Source organism: Camelus ferus, chromosome 11, assembly GCF_009834535.1.
Source record: "Camelus ferus isolate YT-003-E chromosome 11, BCGSAC_Cfer_1.0, whole genome shotgun sequence".
In the NCBI taxonomy this organism is placed as follows: Eukaryota; Metazoa; Chordata; class Mammalia; order Artiodactyla; family Camelidae; genus Camelus; species Camelus ferus.
In genome coordinates, this window is record NC_045706.1 from 71,739,976 (window position 1) to 71,760,801 (window position 20,826).

Genomic DNA, 20,826 nt, shown 5'->3' on the forward strand with positions numbered 1-20,826 from the left:
TCCCAAGAGACCCCCAAGTCCCCGCAGCCGCGGCCCCTCGGTCCTCCCTCCCTCCCCCCACGGCCCAGGTGCCGAGGGCCCGGGTCCCTCCGCCCCTCGGCCCCACGCCCCGCCCACCTTCCCTGCCCGCCCGCGCCGCGCCCGCCCCCACGCTCCGCCCCCGGCAGCGCTGCACCCGCCCCCACGCTCCGCCCCTCGCCCGCCCCGTCCGGGCGGGGCTCCGGGTTTAAACGTCGCGGCGGGACGGAGGGGCGGGAGCTTCTCTGTGTCGTGTCGCGGGTTCCGTAGGGCACCATGTTCGACACGGGCTGCACCAAGTTCTCGGGGAGCGCCGTGAAGAGCGAGTACATGAAGCGCTACCAGGAGCCGAGCTGGGACGAGTACGGGCCGTGCTACCGCGCGCTGCGCCACTACCGCCTGAGCCGCCGGCTGCGGGAGCAGGCGCACGAGCCCTGGCCCAGTGACGACTGGGGCCCGGCCCGCGCCTCGGACGACTCGGCGGCGTCGTCGTCGTCGTCGTCGTCGTCGTCGTCGTCGGGCGCCGGGGGCCACGCGCCCCAGTGCGCCCGGGCCTCTCCGCCGCCGCCGCCCGCCTGAGCTTGCGGCGCGGGAGGGGCCGGAGCAGCGGGAGCGCAGGGCCCGGGAGGAGCAGGGCGCGGAGGCCGCGGAGGAGCCGGCGCTGCCAGGTACCCGGCGGGGGAGGGCGCCGCGAGGGGCCCGCTCGCGGGGCTGGGTTTGCTTTTGCTTTACATCTGAACTCCCCAGCTGTCTCTCGCAGCGCTCAGGGCAAAATCTTTATTTAGGGAATTTATTGTTTGTTTATTTGGTTCTGGTAAGGGAAGAATACGCCTCACCTGACGAGGTAAGGAAGGTGTCGGCCGGAAGGTGTCGGCCCCGCCTCCGCCCTCCCACCTTTTATTTCTGTCATTTGAGCCAGCTGTACACTCCATTAAAGTGCCGCTGGCGACGTCCGGGTTCAGTTCCTCGGGGCATTGGTGGCCTCTGAGGCACTGAAAGCCCATCTGTTTATTTCTGAGCGCCCATTTGTTTAGGAGAGGAGCCCAGCTTTTGTTAGCTTCTCCCAGGTGACCGCAAGAGGTTAAGAATCCCTGAGCTAAGCGTTCTGTCTTGTGAATGGGGCCGTTGTTTTCTGTATTAGCTCCCTGACCGCGCCGCGCTGTCCCTGGAGAATATTTTGCATTTGTTTACGCAGGCTGTTGCGTAACTCCTAGCTGGTGGGAGAATATTCCTTGTAAGTGCTGGGTCCTCTCCGCGTCTTGCCTCCCACTCAGCACAGAGCACCATTCCTCAGGCCACTGCTGTGTGCTGGAGGAGCCGGAGTTGGAAAATGGCTCTTGCCACTTTGCATTTCCAATGTGCATCTGCTGCTGCAGCCATGGCCCTGCACCTTCTCCCCTGCCCGGAGTATTGCAGAGTTGGGGGCTCTCAGCACGTGAGGCGGGTGGGTGGTGGCAGATGCCAAGGGCCAGGCTGAATGGATGCCTCAGATAATGCCTGGAGTAACCCCTGGTTTCTCCCCGCTCCTCTCCCAACGTTGACCAGACACCGTCTGACATCACTCAGTTTTAAAGAGACTCTAATGAGAAAGATAACTAAATAACTAAAATTACCGAGAGCTTGTCCGGTCACTGACCGTAGACTATGGATTTTCTCATTCAGCATTCAAAAGAGTTCTAAAAGGTAGGACCATAGTTTTTCTCAGTTTTACAGATGAAGAAGGAAGCTCAGGATAAATGATCAGTGACTTTATGTTTGCTTGTTTACCGAATTGTAAGTGGTTCGCAAACTTGCATCAGACTCGTCCCAGCTTTTCTGTGAGACGCGAGGAGAGGAGGTGTGGCCTGCGCGCCAGGCTGCTTTGGTCTCGTGCTGCTTTCGGCTGCTCTCAGTTCACCTGGGGCACAGCCGCCGCTCGTCCTCCCCTTACTTGTGACTTCCCACCAGTTCCTGACCTTTGGTGGAAATTCGAACGGTAGAAGGTGGAGAGGGTAGGGGCACTGACCTACCAGCTCAACTCTGAGATGTTCCTTATGGGACTGAGTGGGCTTTTCTCTCCCCAGCTCTTCTTCATGGTTTGTGAAACAGCTGTCAGTTATTTCCATGCAAATATAAAGGCAGTTTTTAGAGAGCATTGTGGAATGGATGTAGCCTGTCTTTGCAAGAGTTCGTGAGTATTTTGGTTTCCTTAGGGACACTGAATCCTCCCAGGGACTAAGGTGATTATTTCTTCTCTGCTAATGTGTCTGGTTTAGGCATCAGGGAGAAGAAAGGACGTTTCTGCTTTCAGGACTCCCAATCCCAGCATCTCTGGCTTTGCTCTTGCCTGTCACAGCCCCGTTGATACCTGTGTCTGGCAGGAGTGGAAGTCCTTGTCTTTAAGTGGACGGTTTTATATATCAGAATGTTGAGCACATGAGTTTCTGTAAAGCATAAACAGTTCGGTTTTGTTCTCACTGTATGTATACATAGAATCACTTCGTTCTGTATGGCTTAGTACAAGGATGCAGCAGCCCCCTCCCTCCCCGCATCACACTCACACACCAATTGCCTTCTCCTTAAGTGACCGCTCCCGACTCCGCTGGTTCTTCCTTTGGTGTGTGTTTCTGTTTTTCCGAGTAATACGGCTTTTATTGACACTTCTTGATTTTTTTGGTTTTTAGCATCCTGTTTTAGCTTTAATTCTTTTCATCGATCTCCTAACCCAGACACCTGGCCCATCCCCACACCTGTTCAACACAGTCATAGAGTTTGTCAGATTCACAGTCAGTCCCTGCAGTACTGTGCCCCTGGAAGAGGTTGCTCACAGCTGCCCTGTATTGTTTGCCACGATTCCTTTTTCTTTCTTTCAAAATATCATCAACACATCAGGTTCCCTATCAATCTCGACATCTTTTGAGATTCCTCCTGGGGCCTCTGACCTACTTCCATCTGACCTGGTTGCTGCTGCCCAGTTGCATCTTGGGAAGCCCTGGGCCTCTACCCCGGGGACCCCCTGGCTGCTTTCTTGGGCAGGTCCCTCTGTTGTGTGGCTCTCACATCATCTTCTTTCCTGGTTTACACCCCCACCCCAGGTGGAGATTACCTGAGAAAAAGTGTGTGAGAGATTAATCTTCAGAGACCTTCCATGTGCAAACATTCTGCCCTCACAGTTCAGTGGGTTGTGACTGGGCATGGAATCCTCGGCTGGAAGTAATTGTCTCTGAAAAGTGGAGGCATTGTTGTCTAGTGCTGCAACTTCTGATGTCACTGTCACGGTCCCGTGGCATTCTGACTCTTAATCCCTTGCTTTTGGGGTCCTCTCTTTGTCCTCTGTGTTCTGAAAACTCTTCTCGATTGAGGCCTGTTTTCCGCCATTGTGCTTAATGCATCCTTGCAGTCCAGCTCATGCTTTGTAATTCTGGGACGTTTTCTTGAATTGTTCTCTCTTTCTTCCTTCCTTTCTTCCACTTTTCTTCCTCCTTTCTTCCTTTCTTTCTCCTTTCTTCCTCCTTTTTTCCTTTCTTTCCTTCCTTCTCTTTCTTTCCCTTTCTTTCTGTTCCTTTCTATTCCTTCCTTTCTTCTTTTTCTGTCCCTTTCTTTCTGAACTCCTTAGTTGGATGTTGGACTTCCACAAGTTTATCCTATGAGTTTCCACCCCTCAACCCACTCCCTTTTCCATCTGTCTTTTTCTCTCTTTTTTTCTGGGCAGTATTCTCAGCCCTCCAGCTCTTCTATTTCTTATGTGTGGGATCCTATATATTTTTTAATGTAAGAGCTGTTGAATTGTTTTCTGGGCTTTCCTCCCTCCCTCCCTCTCCCTCTTTTCATTTCTCTTTTAAAAAATAGTATTCTTCTCTTGATTTGTGTGTACCTCCTCTTCTCTTGCTGAGGATATTGCTAGGAGTTTTTTGTTCATTTTCTTGTGTGCTTCTTAGACACAGTCTCTGTTTCCCCTCCTTCCCGCATTTGTTTCTTTGGCTTGTAATCATGACTTTTCTCAAATGATCCTTGGCTTCTCGTTCTCATTTAAGAGATGGGTCCTAAAAAGCTTTAGGGAAGTTCCCTGTGTGTTGGATGTGGGGGTGGAAATGCTTGTTAGCTGTGACGTTCCTTCTCTCTGCTGCCCACAACACTTAGAAGGGCGTCTATAATGTCTCCAATTCCTTTCTTCATATTCACATTTCTTTTTAAATGAAATGTAATTTTTAACTAGTTACACATATGCATAATTTAAAAAAATACACTTAAAATGAAAAAGTGATCCTGAGCCATTCCCCACCCGTGCTGCTTGTTCCCCCGGTGGCTCCTTTCAGCTTTTCACGTTTCCTTCCAGCACTGCGGCCAACGCTTTTCTCATTCATGCCAATCTGCTGCCTATTTCATTTTAAACAATTACGTATTGACTTCCCTGTCATGGAGATGATTTAGCGATGATTTAGCGCAAGATCTCAGCTTGGCCACCTCCACCCCCAGACGTACACCAGGGCCTGTTTTGTCCCATGCTAGTAACTGTATAACTATGTCATTTAAGCACTATTCTGTGCTTGGATGATCAATGCTATGTAAATGTTATTTTACAGGTAATCCATGTAGTACATTCTGATTACATTTTCTTTGTTATTTGTTTTTCCTAGAGTTCGTCATTGCTTGACTTTTATTGTATTTACTTTTTGGTACTCTCATGACTGATTCAGCCGGGAATAGTCTAGTAGTACTGTGGAACTTGGCATATGCTCGACATATTAAGTGTTCTACTCGTTTCATTATTTTCCTTGCAGACTTTTTTTTTTTTTTTGGAACCTTTGACTTTCCTGTTTTAATTTTGACTTCATGCTGTCCAAAATGACACAGCTGTCAAATGGGGGCATCTCCTCGCTGTTTGCCTGAGTATTTCTTCCGTGTACCTCCTCTGTGTGACCCCTGTCTTCCAAATCGCAGGTCTCCCTGTGTATTGCATGTCCCTATCTTTTGGTGGAGCGCATTCTCTATAAATCTTGAGAAATGTTGAAGGAGAAGAAAAATTTTGTCACCTTGAATGTCTCAACCGTGCTGTTATCCAAAGGCCAGATTGCCATTTTGGCAAGATAGAGAATTCCTAGCTTGGAAATGCCAGTATTTGAAGTCATTACAATATTGAGTCCTGGGGTTTGGTCTCACTGTTGAGAAGTCCCATGCCGATCTGACACTTTTTTTGTTAATATGACCTTTCTTTTTTGAGGGGGAGTTTTAGGCATTCTCTTTATCCTAAGTGTTCTAAAATTCTGTGTTTGTGTCACTTTTCATTCATTGGGCTGACAACTTGGATCTTTTTCATCTGGAAACGTTTTCTTCAGTTCAGTGATATTTTCTAGTACTGTTTAAAAATTTTCCTCAGCCTTATTCATTTTTTTTTCTTTCTATAATCGTTTTTAGTTGGATGGTGTACTTCCTGAATCAAACCTAACATTTTTATTTAAACATATTTTGATATTGGAATTTTTGGTTCTGTTTTCTGGGAGAACTCTTCAATTTTGTCTTCTAGATTTTCTATTGAAATTTTAAATTCTTCCATTCTAGTTTTTAATTTCAGAGAGATTACTTTTTTTTTTCTTTCTGTCCCAAGTGTTTTAAAAAAAAAATTACATCCTATTCTTTCTGGATTTCTTTTAACTGCGCCCCCAAAAAAGGTTCTTAAACATCCTTTGAGAGCACGGTTATATTCCCAGCCTAGTCTTTTTCTCTCTATTTTGTTCTCTTGTTAGAGGGTGTACTCAGTGTTTGCTCTTAGCTTGTCTGCTTATATTTAAGAGTGAAGCTTGAAGATTTCCAGTCAAGATAGCAGAGTGGAAGGACCACGAGCTTGCCTCTCCTCACGACTACAACGAAACCACAACTGAATGTTAAACAACCATCAAAAAAAGACTGGAACCTAGAAAAAAGATCTGCAACTGGTAACATAAAGCGGGAGCCACAGCAGGATGGTAGGAGAGGCGTGCTCACGATATAATTGGGCCCCATACCCCCTGGGTGGGTGACCCGCAAGCTGAAGATTTGCTGTGTCACAGAGGCCCTCCCACAGGAGTGAGAGTTCTAAGTCCCATGTCAGGCTCCTCAGCTCAGGTCCTGGCATTGGGAAGAGAAGGAGACCCCAGGACATCTGGTTTTGAAGGCCAGGGGTGCTTGGCTCTGGGAGCCTCATGGGACTTGGGGAAACAGAGACTCCATTCACTTGGGAAGCACACATGGAAATTCACGTGCACCAGGTCCAAGGACAGAGGCAGTGATGTCATAGGAACCTGGGCCAGACCTGCCTGCTGGATTTGGAAGGTCTCCTGGGGACGTGGGGGACGGCTGCAGCTCACTCAGGGGACATAAAAGCTGGTGGCGGACAGGACATTCCGGGAGTGTTCATCTACATGAGCTTTCCTGGAGGCTGGCATCTTGATTAGATCATTAGCACCAAGACCTGCCACCCAACAGCCTGTAGGAAAGCCTCAGGCCAAACAACATGCGGGGTGGGAACACAGCCCCACCCATCAGCAGACTTCCTAAGCCACAAAAGCCTCTAGACACAGCCCTGCCCACCAGAGGTCCAGGACCAAGCCACACCCAGCAGTGGGCAGGCACCAGCTGCTCCTGCCAGGAAACCTGCACAAGCCTCTAGTCCAGCCCCATCCACCAGGGCAGATACTAGAAATAAGAAAACAATAATCTCAAAGCCTGTGGAAGGAATCCACAAACACATAGGAAGATAGACGATATGAGGTGACAAAGGACTATCTCCCAGGCCAAGGCACAAGATAAAATCCCAGAAGAGGAAATAAGTGATGAGGAGATAGGCAACTTAGCTGACAAAGAGTTTAAAGTAGTGATGGCCGAGGTGTTCAGAGAACTCAAGAGGAGTATAGATGCAGAGAGTGAAGTTTTTAGCAAAAAGCTGGAAAATATAAAGAATACCCAAACAGAGTTGAAGAATAAAATCACTGAAATAAACAGTACACTAGGAGGAACCAAGAATAGACTAAATGAGGCAGAAGAATGGGGACCAGTGAGCTAGAAGACAGATTAGTGGATATCACGACTGCAGAACAACAACAACAAAAAAGAATGAAAAGGAATGAGGATAGTTTAAGAGAACTCTGGGACAACAGGAAGCGCTGTAATATCTGCATTATAGGGTCCCAGAAAGAGGAGAGAGAGAAAGGACCTGAGAAGATTTTTGGAGAGATAATTACTGAAAACTTTCCCAACTTGGGAAAGGAAATGGTCACCCATGTCCAGGAAGTGCAGAGAGTGTCACAGAGAATCAACCCAAAGAGGAACACACCAGGGCACATAGTCATGAAATTGACAACAGTTAAGGATAAGGAGAAAATATTAAGATTAGCGAGGGAAAAGCAACAAATAACGTATAAGGGAGCTCCCGTAAGGTTATCAGCTGATTTTTCAGCAGAAACTCTACAGGCCAGAAGGGACTGGCATGGTATATTTAAAGTGATGCAAGGGGGAAACTTACAAGCAAGAATATCTATCCAGCAAGGCTCCTGTTTGGACTTGATGGAGAAATCAAAAGCTTCACAGATAAACAAAAGCTGAAAGATTTCAGCACCACCATTGTTCAGTAAACAAACGTTTCTTAAGCAGGGCTGTATTATATGCAAAGCATTGTGAACATTTCTGTACTTGGGCTTCTGGAGATTCTTCAACAGAATGAAAGATTCTGAGTCAGAGATCTGATTCTTAGCTCAGCTGATGTATATACACAGGACGCTTTGTTCAGGAAAGGTACCTCTCAGGTTGCTCTGAAGTGCAACTTCAACAGCAGGGCTCTAAACAATGCATCTACGCTGTCATTTAAAGACTGTGGCCCAACTGACCCCTGCGTTAAATCAGAGCTACTCAGGAGGAGCTGCTCGCTCTGCGGACCACTTGTGGAGCTGTGAGGTACTCGGCAGCTCGGATCAGTGTTGTGACCCAAATGTATGTTTTGTTTTGTTTTGTTTTTTACCTATTATTTTTCAACCATGTTGCTCAGCTCTAGAAATAAAGTAAAAGCAGGAAGAGAAATTCCCTTATCATATTATGTTTGTATCTTTATAGTGAGGGGAGACGGTAAGAAAATAAGCATTTATTTACTTATTAAGATAATTGAAAGAAATACTATGAAGATAATAGATTTGGGTTGTCAAGAACCCCGAATTTTTGAGAAAGTGATAAATAAGCTGACCTCTGGGAAGTCATGTGACAATGTGGGCAGAGAGGGCATTCCCCACCCCCAGCTCTGGAGTATCCGCAGTTGCAGACAAAGCAGTTCAGAAAACCTTTCCTCTCTCAGGCCTCCTGGTCACATCCTCACATCATTGGCTGCAAACCATGCTTAATCCTGGAAGGTCCTTTAAAAGTGCATGAGGCCTTCTTCATGACTGCTCACCATCTAAGGCTCTTCTACCTGGATCATTTTGGAAATTCATTCTAGTTTTTAGCTGCTTGTTTTTCATTTTATTTTGTTTATTTGAAAAGTTCTCAATACCATGCTTTACTTTGGTAACAAAAGGATGCATTTCTCAGAGGGGAAACAATTACATACCACGTGGGGGGCACTGATCCCTCTCCACCAGTCAGAGATGTGGGAAGGAGAGCTGGGCCCTCAACACGGTGCCCTCGGTACCTGGTTCAGCTAGGTGATTGGTTCGGTGCTGGGCCCGTGATCTGACACATTCCCACCACGACTTGCCATGAAGATTTTTTTCTAGACTTTAAGAATAGGCTTTTTCTAGCAGGTTCAAAGCTGGAAGCTTAGGGGTCAGGAAGTGTATTTCCTGCCACAGGGAATCTCACTGTCTAATCAACAAAGAAGAATCTTCCACAGGATTCCTGTTTACATCAGTAAACAAATTCCCTTTTAAATTGTTACATAAGCTAATTTGACATATTTCTAGCTGCACAAAAAGCAATCTTCATAACACTCATTTTTTCAAATTCAAATCACATAAAATGAACCAGTTGACTTTTTAAAATAAATGTATTTCCCATGTTCAAGACTTCAGACACTTTATTGTTTGACAGGATAATATTACATAGAAAATACTTTTTTTTTTTTTCATTTTATTTCACATCCCCTCTTGCCCTACTCTAGTAAGGCAATCGAGAGGAGAGTGCTGAAAACTTACTTCACAACAGTACTGGGTTTGGATAACAGTTCACCTAATAAATATGGCAAGTCTTGGATTCCAACCTGTGAATCAAAGTTTATATAAATAAAATATGCATACTTTTCTATTAAATTATTATTTTGTATTTGTTTATATTTAAGCTTCTATGAAATTTCTCTCTATATTTCAAGAAAACATTCAGTTGTTTATTCTTGTTTTGCCAGTTCACTGTGTACTCCATTATTTAAATAATTCACTAAAATGTTGAATCAGACTTTCCCCCCTGCAAAAAAAGATTTCAGCACCAGCACACCAGCTTTACAACAAATGTTAAAGGACCTTTTCTAGTCATCAAATCGTAAGACAAGAGAACAAAAAGAAGAAAGAGAGAAAAAGAGAGACCTACAAAAGATTGCTTTGGCTGTTTGGGGTCTTTGTGGTTCCTTATAAATTTTGAAATTGTTTATTCTAGTTTGTGAGGACTGTTGTGAGTATTTTGATAGGGGTTGCATTGGATCTGTGGATTGCTTTGGGGAGTGCAGCCATTTTGATAATGTTGATTCTTCCAATTCCAGAGCACAAGAGATCTTTCCATTTCTTTGTGTCATTTCAGTTTTCAGAGTATAGGTAACCTCCTTAAGTTAAGTTTATTTCTAGGTATTTTGTTGTTTTTTATGTAATGGAAATGTTTCTGCCAGTTATAAAATTCTGGTTTTTGAAGTGAAAAAAAAGTGAATGAAAGACTGCAAATGGCAAAATATCCTTTTTCATGGGTGAGTTGTATTCCATTACATATATATGTGTTGCATCTTCATTATTCAACTATTGATGTGCACTTAGGATGCTTCCATATCTTGGCAATTATAAATAATGTTGCTGTTAACAGTAGGGTGTATGTATCTTTTTGAATTAATTCTTATTTTGTGGTTGGCTTTATTCCTTTGATAACTATGTAAGTTTAAAAAGCTAAAGCTCTAAACGTTCTTAGAAACAATGAACAGCAAATATATGTACATTTAAAAAAATGTGCAGTAAAAAAATGATCTATCAAGCCACAAAAGACATGAAAGAAATTTAAAACTTAATACTAAATGAAAGAAGCCAGCCTGAAAAGGCTACAAACTGTATGATTCCAACCAAATGACATTCTGGAAAAGGCACAGCTACAGAAGCAATAAAAAGATCGTGGTTTCCAAGGGTTTGGGGAGAGGAAGGGGAGGGATGAACAGATGGAGCACAAGGGATTTTTAGGGTGATGAAATTACTCTGTAGGATACTATAGTGGTGGCTACATGTCATGATGCATTTATCGAAACCCATAGAATGTACAACATCAAGAGTGAGCCCTAATGTAAACTATGGTTGATAATAATGTGTTGATCAATTGTACCAAATTTGCCACATTGATGAGGGATGTTGAGGGCAAGGGAGTATATACGTGTGGGTGGGGAGGGCTATGTACAAACTCTCCATATTTTCTGCCCAATTCTGCTGTGAACCTGAAACTGCTCTAAAAGAATAAAGTCTATTAAAAAAAAAAAAGTGAGGCTTGAAGAACTTCTGGGGACTCACAGGGGAGCTTGTTGACTGTACCTGCATGAGGACCCAGCTGTTTCTCTAGGGGCTCCCCACATTCACATGTGCCCGTTTTTTCTCTTGTGTGACTTCTCCAGACAGTGCTCCTCCATCCTCCTGCCTGGGAGGGAACAGGCCTGGCTGTCAGCTTTCTGGGAGCAGAGTTGGGGAAAGGGAGGAGGGATCCCGTTCTTTACCATGTAAGCCTATTTCCAGGAAGGTGTCACCTCTTACTTCCACTGTGCTGGGCGCCCCAAGTCCATACCCACGCTAGTTCTCCCTCTCCAGACTGCAACCCACCTGCTTTCTGGAGGAGAGAGGTGCCACCACCTGGCACAGGGACTGGAGGAAGGGCTACTGAACAAATATCCATTGCTGCGTAACAGAATTACCCTGAAAACGAATGTTTTAAATAAACTCCAGTTCTTACTTCTCACTGCTCATGGTTTTTGTAGGGTGAGATTTGACCTGGGCACAGGGGCGTATGTGCCTTTGCTGCCCGCTAACTGCGGCATCTGCTGACAGCTCCAGGGCTGGGGCCATCTTCTAGGACACTCACATGTGACATCTTCGTGCGCCTGGCCTTCCTCAAAACATGCAGGCTGGCTCTCCTCCCAAGAGGACTTTACGACTTCTCACCAGGAGCCACGTGGTCCCTCTTTCACCCACTCTGTGCCCAGGTTCAAGGGGAAGAAGCACGGACCCTGGTCCTCAGCTGAGGCACATTCACGTTATGTTGTCAGAGAGCACGTGGGCTGGGCACTGGGGGATGCCGCACCTTTGGAAAGGCAGTCTGTCCCACTGGCCTTCTGGGGATTCGTATTCCTTGGTTCCCATTCCTTCTGGGGTTCAGCTATGTCCTGTGGCCTTTCTCCTGCAGGGAGCTGGCATTCATCCTGCTCAATCCAGTAAGTTACTTCTGCTTCTACTTTTTATCTTCCCAAATGTGTCTGGCATCATTGCCTCCCTTGCCCTTCTCCTGTGGGTTTATACCTTTTTCCGGTCCTTTAGTGAGGTTTTGGGAGGAAGGCACTATATGCACATGTTGCCAGTGCACATGTAACCCAGTTGGTTCGTTTATTCTATTTTTACTTATTTTTATTTTTCACTTTTTTCTTTCTTTATTAGTCTTGCTAAAGGTTTGTGAATTCTATTAACTTTTTTCCCCAAACAAACCCTTGGCTATGTTGGGTTTTTAAAATTATATATTTATTAATTTATGATCTCTTTTCCTTACTCTAGTTTTTTTCTGCTTATTTTTATAACTTTTTAAGGTGGATGCTTACCTTTGATTTTTTTTTTTTACCCTGCCTTTTTTTTCCCTGATATATTGATTTTAAGGCTATAGATTTCCCTCTGATTATTGCTTTAGCTGCATTGTGCTTAATGAGGAAACTTTTGAAACATTTCTAAATAAAAGCAGGATTAAGAAAGGAATGCCAAGACTACTTTTTAAAAATTTTTTTTAAATTGTAAAATGCACACAAAACAACTTATCATTTTAACCGTTTTCAAGTGTATACTTCAGTGATATTGAATATATTCACTCTTTTTGTGCAACTGTATGATTTGTTTTTGACCCATGCATTATTTAGAAATGTTTTTAAGGGGGCAGGATAAATTAGGAGCATGGGATGAACAAACTACTGTATATATAACAGATACATAACAAGGATTTATTGTACAGCCTAGGGAGCTATATTCAATATTTTGTAACAACCTGTAATGGAAAAGAATCTGTATACACGTGTATATGTATACATGTATGTATAACTGAAATCACTTTGCTGTACGCCTGAAACTAACACAGTATTGTAAATCATCTATACTTCAGTTATAAAAATTTTTTTTTTAATTTCAAAACTAGAGATTTTATATTTGCAAACAGAGTAACCAACAAGGGAGTAATTTCCAAAATAGGCAAACAGCTGGTATAGCTCAATATCCAAAAAGAAAAGGAAAACCCAATCAAAAAATGGGCAGAATACCTAAACAGACATTTCTCCAAAGAAGACATACAGATGGCCAACAGGCACATGAAAAGATGCTCAATATTGCTAATTATTAGAGAAATGCAAATCAAAACTACAATGAGGTATCACCTCACACGGAACACTGGAGAGTGTAGAGAAAAAGGAACCCTCCTACACTGTTGGTGGGAATGTAAATTGATGCAGCCACTTTTAAGAACAGTATGGGGAGGTTCCTTAAAAAAATTAAAATTGTGTTACCATATGATCCAGCAATCCCACTCCTGGGCATATATCTGGAGAAAACTCTAATTTGAAAAGATACATGCACCCCAATGTTCATAGCAGCAATATTTACAACAGCCAAGACATGGAAGCAACCTAAATGTCCATTAATAGAGGACTGGATAAAGAAGTTGTGGTATATTTATACAATGGAATACTACTCAGCTACAAAAAAGAATAAAATAATGCCATTTGCAGCAACATGGATGGACCTAGAGATGATCATACTAAGTAAGACAGAGAAAGACAAATATCATATGATACCATACAATATCACTTATGTGGCATCTTAAAATATGACACAAATGAACTTATTTACAAACCAGAAATAGACTCACAAACATAGAAAGCAAACTTATGGTTTCCAAAGGGGGAAGGTGGGGAGGGATAAATTAGGAGTTTGGGATTAACATATACACACTACTATATATAAATTAGATAACCAACTGGGTCCTACTGTACAGCACAGGGAACTATCTTCAGTATCTTGTAATAAGCTATAATGGAAAAGAATCTGAAAAACAATAGATTTATATATATATCTATTAAAAATATATAACCGAATCACTGTGCTGTACACCTGAAACTAACATAGCATTGTAAATCAACTATAGTTAAAAAAACCAAAAATCAAAAAAACTGGAAATTTTAAAAAGTAATTTTTTGTTGTTGTATCTTGCTTTACACGATGGTCCGAGAATACATCCTATATGATTTTAACTTTGTAAATGTGTCAAGATTTGCGTTATGGCCTGGGATACGTCAATTCTTGTAAATGTTCCGCACGTGCTTGACAGCATCGTATATTCTGCAGTCGCTGGGCGCAGTGTTCTGTATATACCCATTGAGTCAAATACGTGAATTCTGTTGTTGAAATACTTTAAAAGATGAGTCTGTTCAACCAGACTTTCTGTGATGACGGACAGGTCCTCTGTCCCATCCAGCATGGTCGCCACTAGCTACATGCAGGTACTGAACACGTGAACTCTGATGAGTGTAACTGAGGGAACGGAATACTTATTTTTACTTAATTTTAGTTAATTTAAACTTATATTTATTAGCCACATGTGGTTAGTGGCTTTTGTATTGAGTAGCATAGTCCTAAATCAAGACTTAGTTTATTTTTGTCAGTTACTGAGGGGTAATATGATCTTCCACAGGAACTGGTGGTGAACACTGTTTTTGTTTGTCTGAAAATGTCTTTATTTGAAACTTCATTCTTCTGAGTAGGATTTTGGAAACACATACTTATGTACACTTAGCTTGTACCAGGCACTATTTCAAGAGGTTTATAAATATTTTATAGTGGTAAGTTCTGTTTCTTCTGTGTTTTCCGTCTTTTGTCTCCTGCTGCAGGTATTTTTGAGCTCTTGTATTTTCTTTGAGAACAGAGAGTAAACCCAGTTGCATCACTGACGGTCTTTCGGTGATGATCCTTATCTCAAGTCTTCTGGTCCTATCTTGTCTCCTTGTGGGCCTGGTCATCGTTTGCAGGACACTCAGTGACTGTGTTTGGGAAATTATCTGTAGGAATAATCTGAGGGCTAGGATCCCCAGAGAGGATTTTAGTTTCTTGGATTGGGTGCCTCTGAACACTACAGGGGTTTTTTGTTGTTGTTGTTTTCAAATTTTTGAGGGGGGAGGGGATTAGGTTTATTTAAAATTTTTTCTTTTTTTAACGGAGGCACTGGGGATTGAACCCAGGACCTCATACGTGCTAGGCACGCGCTCTACCACTGAGCTGTCCCCTCTCCTGACACTACTGTTTTTAACGTCCGCCCTTTTAATAATCCATAGTGAGGACTGTGGGCCCACTAACCCACTGTTACTGGCCTGGGTTCTCTGCTCCTCACTCTGCAGCCTGCTGTGACCTGGTCCTCCCACCCCGTGGTCCCCTGTCACCCGCGAGACAACTATCACTCGTATTCTAGATTAAGCTTCTCGAAAATATTAAAAGCTTGCTGATTTTAAAATGGGATAGACTGAAAATTATTATACTGACTTGGCTTCTGTACTTCTGTTTTAAGTGAAACTTGTGAATTGAGCTATAAGTGAAAAAGCTACTTTAATGAAGCATTATGAATTTTTCATCCCAAATATTTAAAGTAAATACATGCAAATCTACTTTTAAAGCATTCATCTTGTTTTATTTCCTTTTTGAAAAAGCACTGCCAGTGAAAGACATGAAAGAAAAACGGCTCAGGACGAAAGAGACTGTCAGATTACCCAGCAGTACCAAGCCTCGGCTGCGACCAAGTGCCTTACTTGCTAGAAGAAGTCGGAAAGCAGCCAAGAACCCTCAGAGATCATCAAGTAAAATAAGAGAAAACAAGCATCCATTTGCTCTTTACGGGTGGGGAGAGAAACAGACAGATACGGGAAGCCAGAAAACTCACAACGTCTGTGCTTCTGCCCCGGTGCACGAGGTGGGTTCCGGCAACCCGGCTTTTCTGCTCTCCTGGGGAGGGGGAGGGCTGGCCACGTTCCTGTCACTGGCTGGCATCTCCTGTGGTCACTGCGATGCTTTGAGACAGGGTAGGTCTTAGCGGGTGATAGAGTGAGTGGGCCGAGGACAGCCGAGAACTGGGCACCTGATTTGCAAACAGGATTCAGGACGTTCGCTGCCTGGAGGGAGGTCAAGGGGCTTTGCTGGGAGTTAGCTGGTACCTGGGGGGTGTACGGACACCGAGCCAGGGGGAGAAGCAGTGGGAGTTGGGGTTCTCAAGCTCCTGGGGGCTGGGAGGTGCAGCCCAGGCTGGAGGCTGCCGGTCTAGGTTTGCCCCCGGCCCTGAGAGGCCCTGGCTCCGCCAGCCGCGATAGCTGGTACTCACCGCTGGCCGCTTTGTTACTGCTGGTTAGATGGCATCTCCTGCAGTTCCCAGCATCTGTCTAGACTCCCCTTTCCTCTTCCGGCTGCATTAGGAGGGCTTCTGTTTCCCCTGCTCACCCTGCCCCTCTGAGCTCTGGTTCTCTGGCTCAGCCCCGGCCCCTCCCTGTGCCATGTCCCGCGTGCGGGGCCGCACAACAGTGACTGTGTTAGCGTGAACACTGTCACCACAGCCCAGAGACAAGAATGAATGAAAAGAAGCAGGAAGTGCAAACTGATTTCTGATCACATTTTTACCGAACAGACTTCTGAGCTGTAGCAGGTGGTGGTGTTTGGAGTGATGGCTGAGACAACGGAGCTGGCCTCTGGCAACGCCGTGGGATTAAGCTGTACAGGGTTCATTGAAGGTCTTAGGTGGGAAAAGCCCTTGAGGCTCACTTTAGTACTTTGCTGTCAAGCATTTGAATTTCTTCAGTGGAATACTTATCCATCCTTTGTGCTAAGCAGTTCCAGTAGTTTTCCAGGGGCCAGTTTCTCAAGACACATGCAGATTAGTTGCTTACATCTTTTTTCATTTACATATGAAATTTAGTCCAGTGGACATTTTCTGTTGCTTACTGTCTTTACGGCTGACATTTGGGTAAGACAGAAGCCAGGGGGAGTGGCTTTTCTGGAGAAGCTTTTATGCACAGAAGTCGTGACAACAGTGAGGCCGGCTTGCCTCTGCCCTGCTCCAGGTGACCAGCAGGAAGCTCCATTGTGAATGTTGTGAAAATTAGTGCAAAAGCCACTTGAGTTGACTGTACTTTTATTCTGACTCCACTCAGATTCACGAATCAGCATTGCGAGCCAGGAACAGGAGGCAGGTGGAGAAAAGGAGACTGGTGGCTCAGAGGCAGGGCGCTCACTCTGCAGACGTGGAGAAAGCCAGAAGGGTACCGCCGCCCTCCCCGGACAACCCGTGGATGACAGAGTATATGAGATGCTACTCGGCGAGGGCTTAAAGGAAGAGAGCAGCAGCTGCTCCGACAGCCTCTTTTCAACAGTGCAAATGAAAAGAAGGCAAAATAAAACAAAACAAAGGAAACTGGACACAGGTTCAAGAAACCAGCTGATTATGCAGGGTTCTCCCTAGGGAGTTTCCAGAAGATTGTTCCATTGTGATGAATCCTGGTCATCTACCTCGGCAGCAGAGTGACAGCTGAAGCCATAGACGTTTGGTTATATACAAAGGGAATTCCCTAAATCTTTGATATTCTTGTAAGGGTCTTGTTTTAAAGCATCTTAATCTTTTAAGATACACCAAATGCCTTTAAATGGCTTAGAGATGCTTCACACGCAGTGTTCTTTCCTACGTTTATTTTCATCCTGTTCTAGGTAACTTCTCAGATTCCGTGGCTGGTTAAGATCGTTCCGGCTTGCAGCGTAAGACTCATTTTCCTTATGTGTAGTTTTCTTTGTGAAAGATTATCAAGTTAAAAGTGAGTTTCAGCACTAACACTGCTTCCACGTACAGTCAAACTAGAACCTCGGTCGCTCCTAGAAAATCAAACTTTCTGTATTTCAGTTCAGCACCACTTCACGCAGCCTGTGATGTCTAAGAGTTCTCCTGGGCTGGTCGAAGATCCTCTTTCCTCTTTAAATGATCACTTAGGCCGTGAGTAGTAGTTTAATATTTCAGGTGCATCCCAGTAGGCGAAGTGCCGGCACAGTGTGTTTAGAACACACCCTGGGGCGTCAGTCCTTGCCGCGCGCTGGCCTTTTGACACACACCCGCTCTGGACTTTCGCCTCTTCTCTAAGAGCTTGGCAATGACATTTAGAACTGATAATCTGAAGTTCCATTTAATACATGGAGATTGTCTTGCTCACTGGGGATGGAGGACGAGCATGAAGACACCCCTTATAGAGGTGGACCACCCCTGCTTTGTCTGCATTTTCCTCTGTAGAGCGCACTTGTGACACAGCCTTGATTGATGGACATTGTCCAGACTTCCGGTTGAAATATGTTTCTCCTAGCTTCCTAGCCAGTCGATCTTGGGTAGAGCTTCGTGTGAGAGGATGGTGGTGTGGGAACAGGCACAGATGTAAGTATGTAAATAACGTGCTCCTTCTCGTTCAGACATTTGCTTTTGAGGTAAAAAGTGGTTTTGCAAAACGCTGGTTTCCATCCAGCAGAGGGAGGGATCCAGAGGAAGGGTGAGTGCTAAACTCCTTACAGAGGAGAAGAAAGGTATTTTGCCAACTTAGCACGTGGAGATGTGGGAATGAAGCACGTGGAGACGTGTGCGTGAAACCCTGGTGGTCACTGTGAGACTGAGCACTTCCTTGGTGTTTTTACTCTGGGTCTTTGAAGTTTGATGGTCGATTTTTGGAACACATGTTTTTGTTCCTCATTAAACCTTCACACAGTATCATCTTACACAACTGTATTAAAGCTTTGTGGAGTCATACTGAAGAATCATGAACTTTTTTTTAACTTTAAAAATATTTGCATTGTTTTGAAGTGACTATGTAGAGAGCTCTCCTAGTCACTGAGATGTATATTTAATAAGAGGAAGTTTTATATGTTGTCCCAAACAAACTTGCTAGTAATTCTGGTGAATTTTGCTGTTATTATGGTCCTTAAACATTACGGGTACTTACCGATGAAACCACCCTGGTGTTGTGATGGTGCAGCTGATTGTGGAAACTGTTCCTTTAAAACCGCCTCCTGCATGTTCAGTTTTAACCACCCGCCTCCAGCCTCCAGTGTTCGCAGCGTTGCATCTGACAATCTAAGAGAAGACAGCCCTGCGGAGTAGCTCAGGCCCCACACTGACGGGCTGCCTTAGGAAGCCAGCTCCCTCTAGACTTTGAATGAGCTAGACTCACTCTCCTTTGGACAAGAGACTCGTATTTAATGTGCTTTACTACTGCGAACTCTAGGCAGAGATCTGGGAGAAGCTAGCAGGCAATATTGGCCAGTTTTTTCCCTTTTTAAGTAGAGGACAGATGAACAAGATTTACAAAGCACCTTTAATGTGCATGAGCAATGAATGAATCACTGTGAATTAGCTGAGTCCCCCTCCTATGTCCAAGTCATTAGTTAGGGTTTCTTTCCTTTGTTTCCCTTTGGGGGTAAAAATTACCTCTTGAGCCCACAGAATTTTTTTGTTTTAACAATTTGATGTCCTCCTTTTTCCTTCTCATTCTGGGAACTAATGTGGTCGTGATCATGCTCCCATTTCTTGGGACAACTTACGAGACAGCAAACTAGTTTAAAGCTACCTTTCATGTTGAAAAATTGGAAACTGAAGATCCAGTGATATTTAAAATATAGAATTAAAAAATCGCTACATGAGACTCTCTTAAAAATTTTGGTTGTAAGTTCTTAAGTAAAACAATATGCCAAAAACATGCTTTCTGTGTTACATTATTAAAAGCAGCAGTAGCATACTGAGTAACATGTAGCGCTCTGCTAGTCCCAGGTGAAGGACAGTAAGTAGGAATCTGTTGTTTTTCTTTTAAAATCTAACAGACTGCTCTTACTTAGAAGGTGTAAAAATCCGGGTCACATCTGGTTCTGTGTACTCCCTCACTGCTGTAAAATTTCTAAGCATATACTTGTGTATATATACACACACACACATACACACACACATTCTTAAAGTTTGGTAAAAAAAAAAAAAAGGATATAGGTTGTCTTAATTGCCCACAATGTAGTGAGCACACATTTATGGCTCTTATGTAATAGCTTTGTCATCGTTGCATCAAAGAGAAATTACTAGTGACTTGAAAGGTGTGTCTGCGGGGTCAAACTCAGCTAACTGAATTGCATGGAAGAAGGGTGAACATACTAGGTCATTGAAGTGTTCAGATATTACTGGCGGAGGAGAGGGGCCAACCATGTGTTAGGAGTAAAAGGCAGCTTTTCTTGGCTTCAGTGAAAAACAGTTTGGTGGATAGTTTTACATTTCACTGGACTAGGTAAAAAAAAACAAAAACAACTGGTGCTAATATTTACGTGGTCTGATTGTGTAGTTGGCTTGGTATCAAACTGCCAATGCTTGACTCGTAAGGTCCTTACAATAGTCTTATGATCAGTTACATAATATTTAAAAAGTGACCTAGAGTTTGGCCCGGTCTTCTCCAAATGCTTGCACTTGACATGGATGTTTGTACGATAGCATGAATGGGGGGCTGCCCGGTGTGCGAGGGGCTCTGCCTAGATTTCTGACCCAGATTTGCTCCCTTCAAGCCGGCTAGAATGAGATCGGGGAAGAGTTGTAGCTTTAGTATGTATTTCCATTTTGAAAGTCGGGACGCCTGAAGGAAGACAGGACAGGTCTCTTCTTGGATTTCTTTTGTAACGAGCAGCACTGTACTTAGGGCCGGTCGGCCCGTGTCGTACATTTATTTTGACCGTTCATTCACTCTCACATTCTGAAGGAACGAGGGCTGGGCTCTTGTAACCACAAAGCTCAGGCAGTGGAAATTCGGGGTTGTATTTTCTTAAAACTATGTATTGCTTTTAACTTATGTTTAATATTGCAGTTACTTGGTGAAAAAAATGTGAATAAAGTTCATTAATATTACGGGCTGAAACTTCTGTTTTGTGGGAAATAATTCTGATTAGTACATCAGCGGTTGAAGAAAATGGGTGATCGCATTGACTGTGGAGTGGATTTTACACTAGATGAACATTTAACAAAATGCATTAGGTACACCCAGGGAAAGACACCTTCCGTGTATACGCTTTGAGTTAGCTCCACGTTGCTCCCAGTCTTCCCCTCACTCCTTACTGTTTTGAAAATTACCACAGTAGTAGTGCGTGGTTAAAATAACTCAGAGGTATAGGGTAAAAAGTGGAAGTTCCTTTCAATACCACTCCCTCACCAAAATTCTGTACCCCTTCTTAGAGGACACTGGTGTTAAGTTTGGCGTGTAAACTTCCAGACCTTTTTTCTAGGCACTTATCTGTGGAGGTACATATATACTGTTTTATCCCCCACAGATGTGAAATAACGCTGTACGCTTCTGTACGTTTTTTTGTTTAG

General features: G+C 44.0%; 1 protein-coding gene across 1 annotated transcript; it reads left to right on the forward strand.

The window, feature by feature from the left end:
- Positions 1–266: 266 nt before the first annotated feature.
- Positions 267–20,364, forward strand: CCSAP (centriole, cilia and spindle associated protein). Its single transcript, XM_032491865.1, is given in 4 exon segments — positions 267–585; positions 587–686; positions 15,128–15,387; positions 16,616–20,364. Coding segments are annotated over 4 exon segments (828 nt in total). The 5' UTR covers positions 267–294; the 3' UTR covers positions 16,793–20,364.
- The last annotated feature ends 462 nt before the right edge of the window (positions 20,365–20,826 follow it).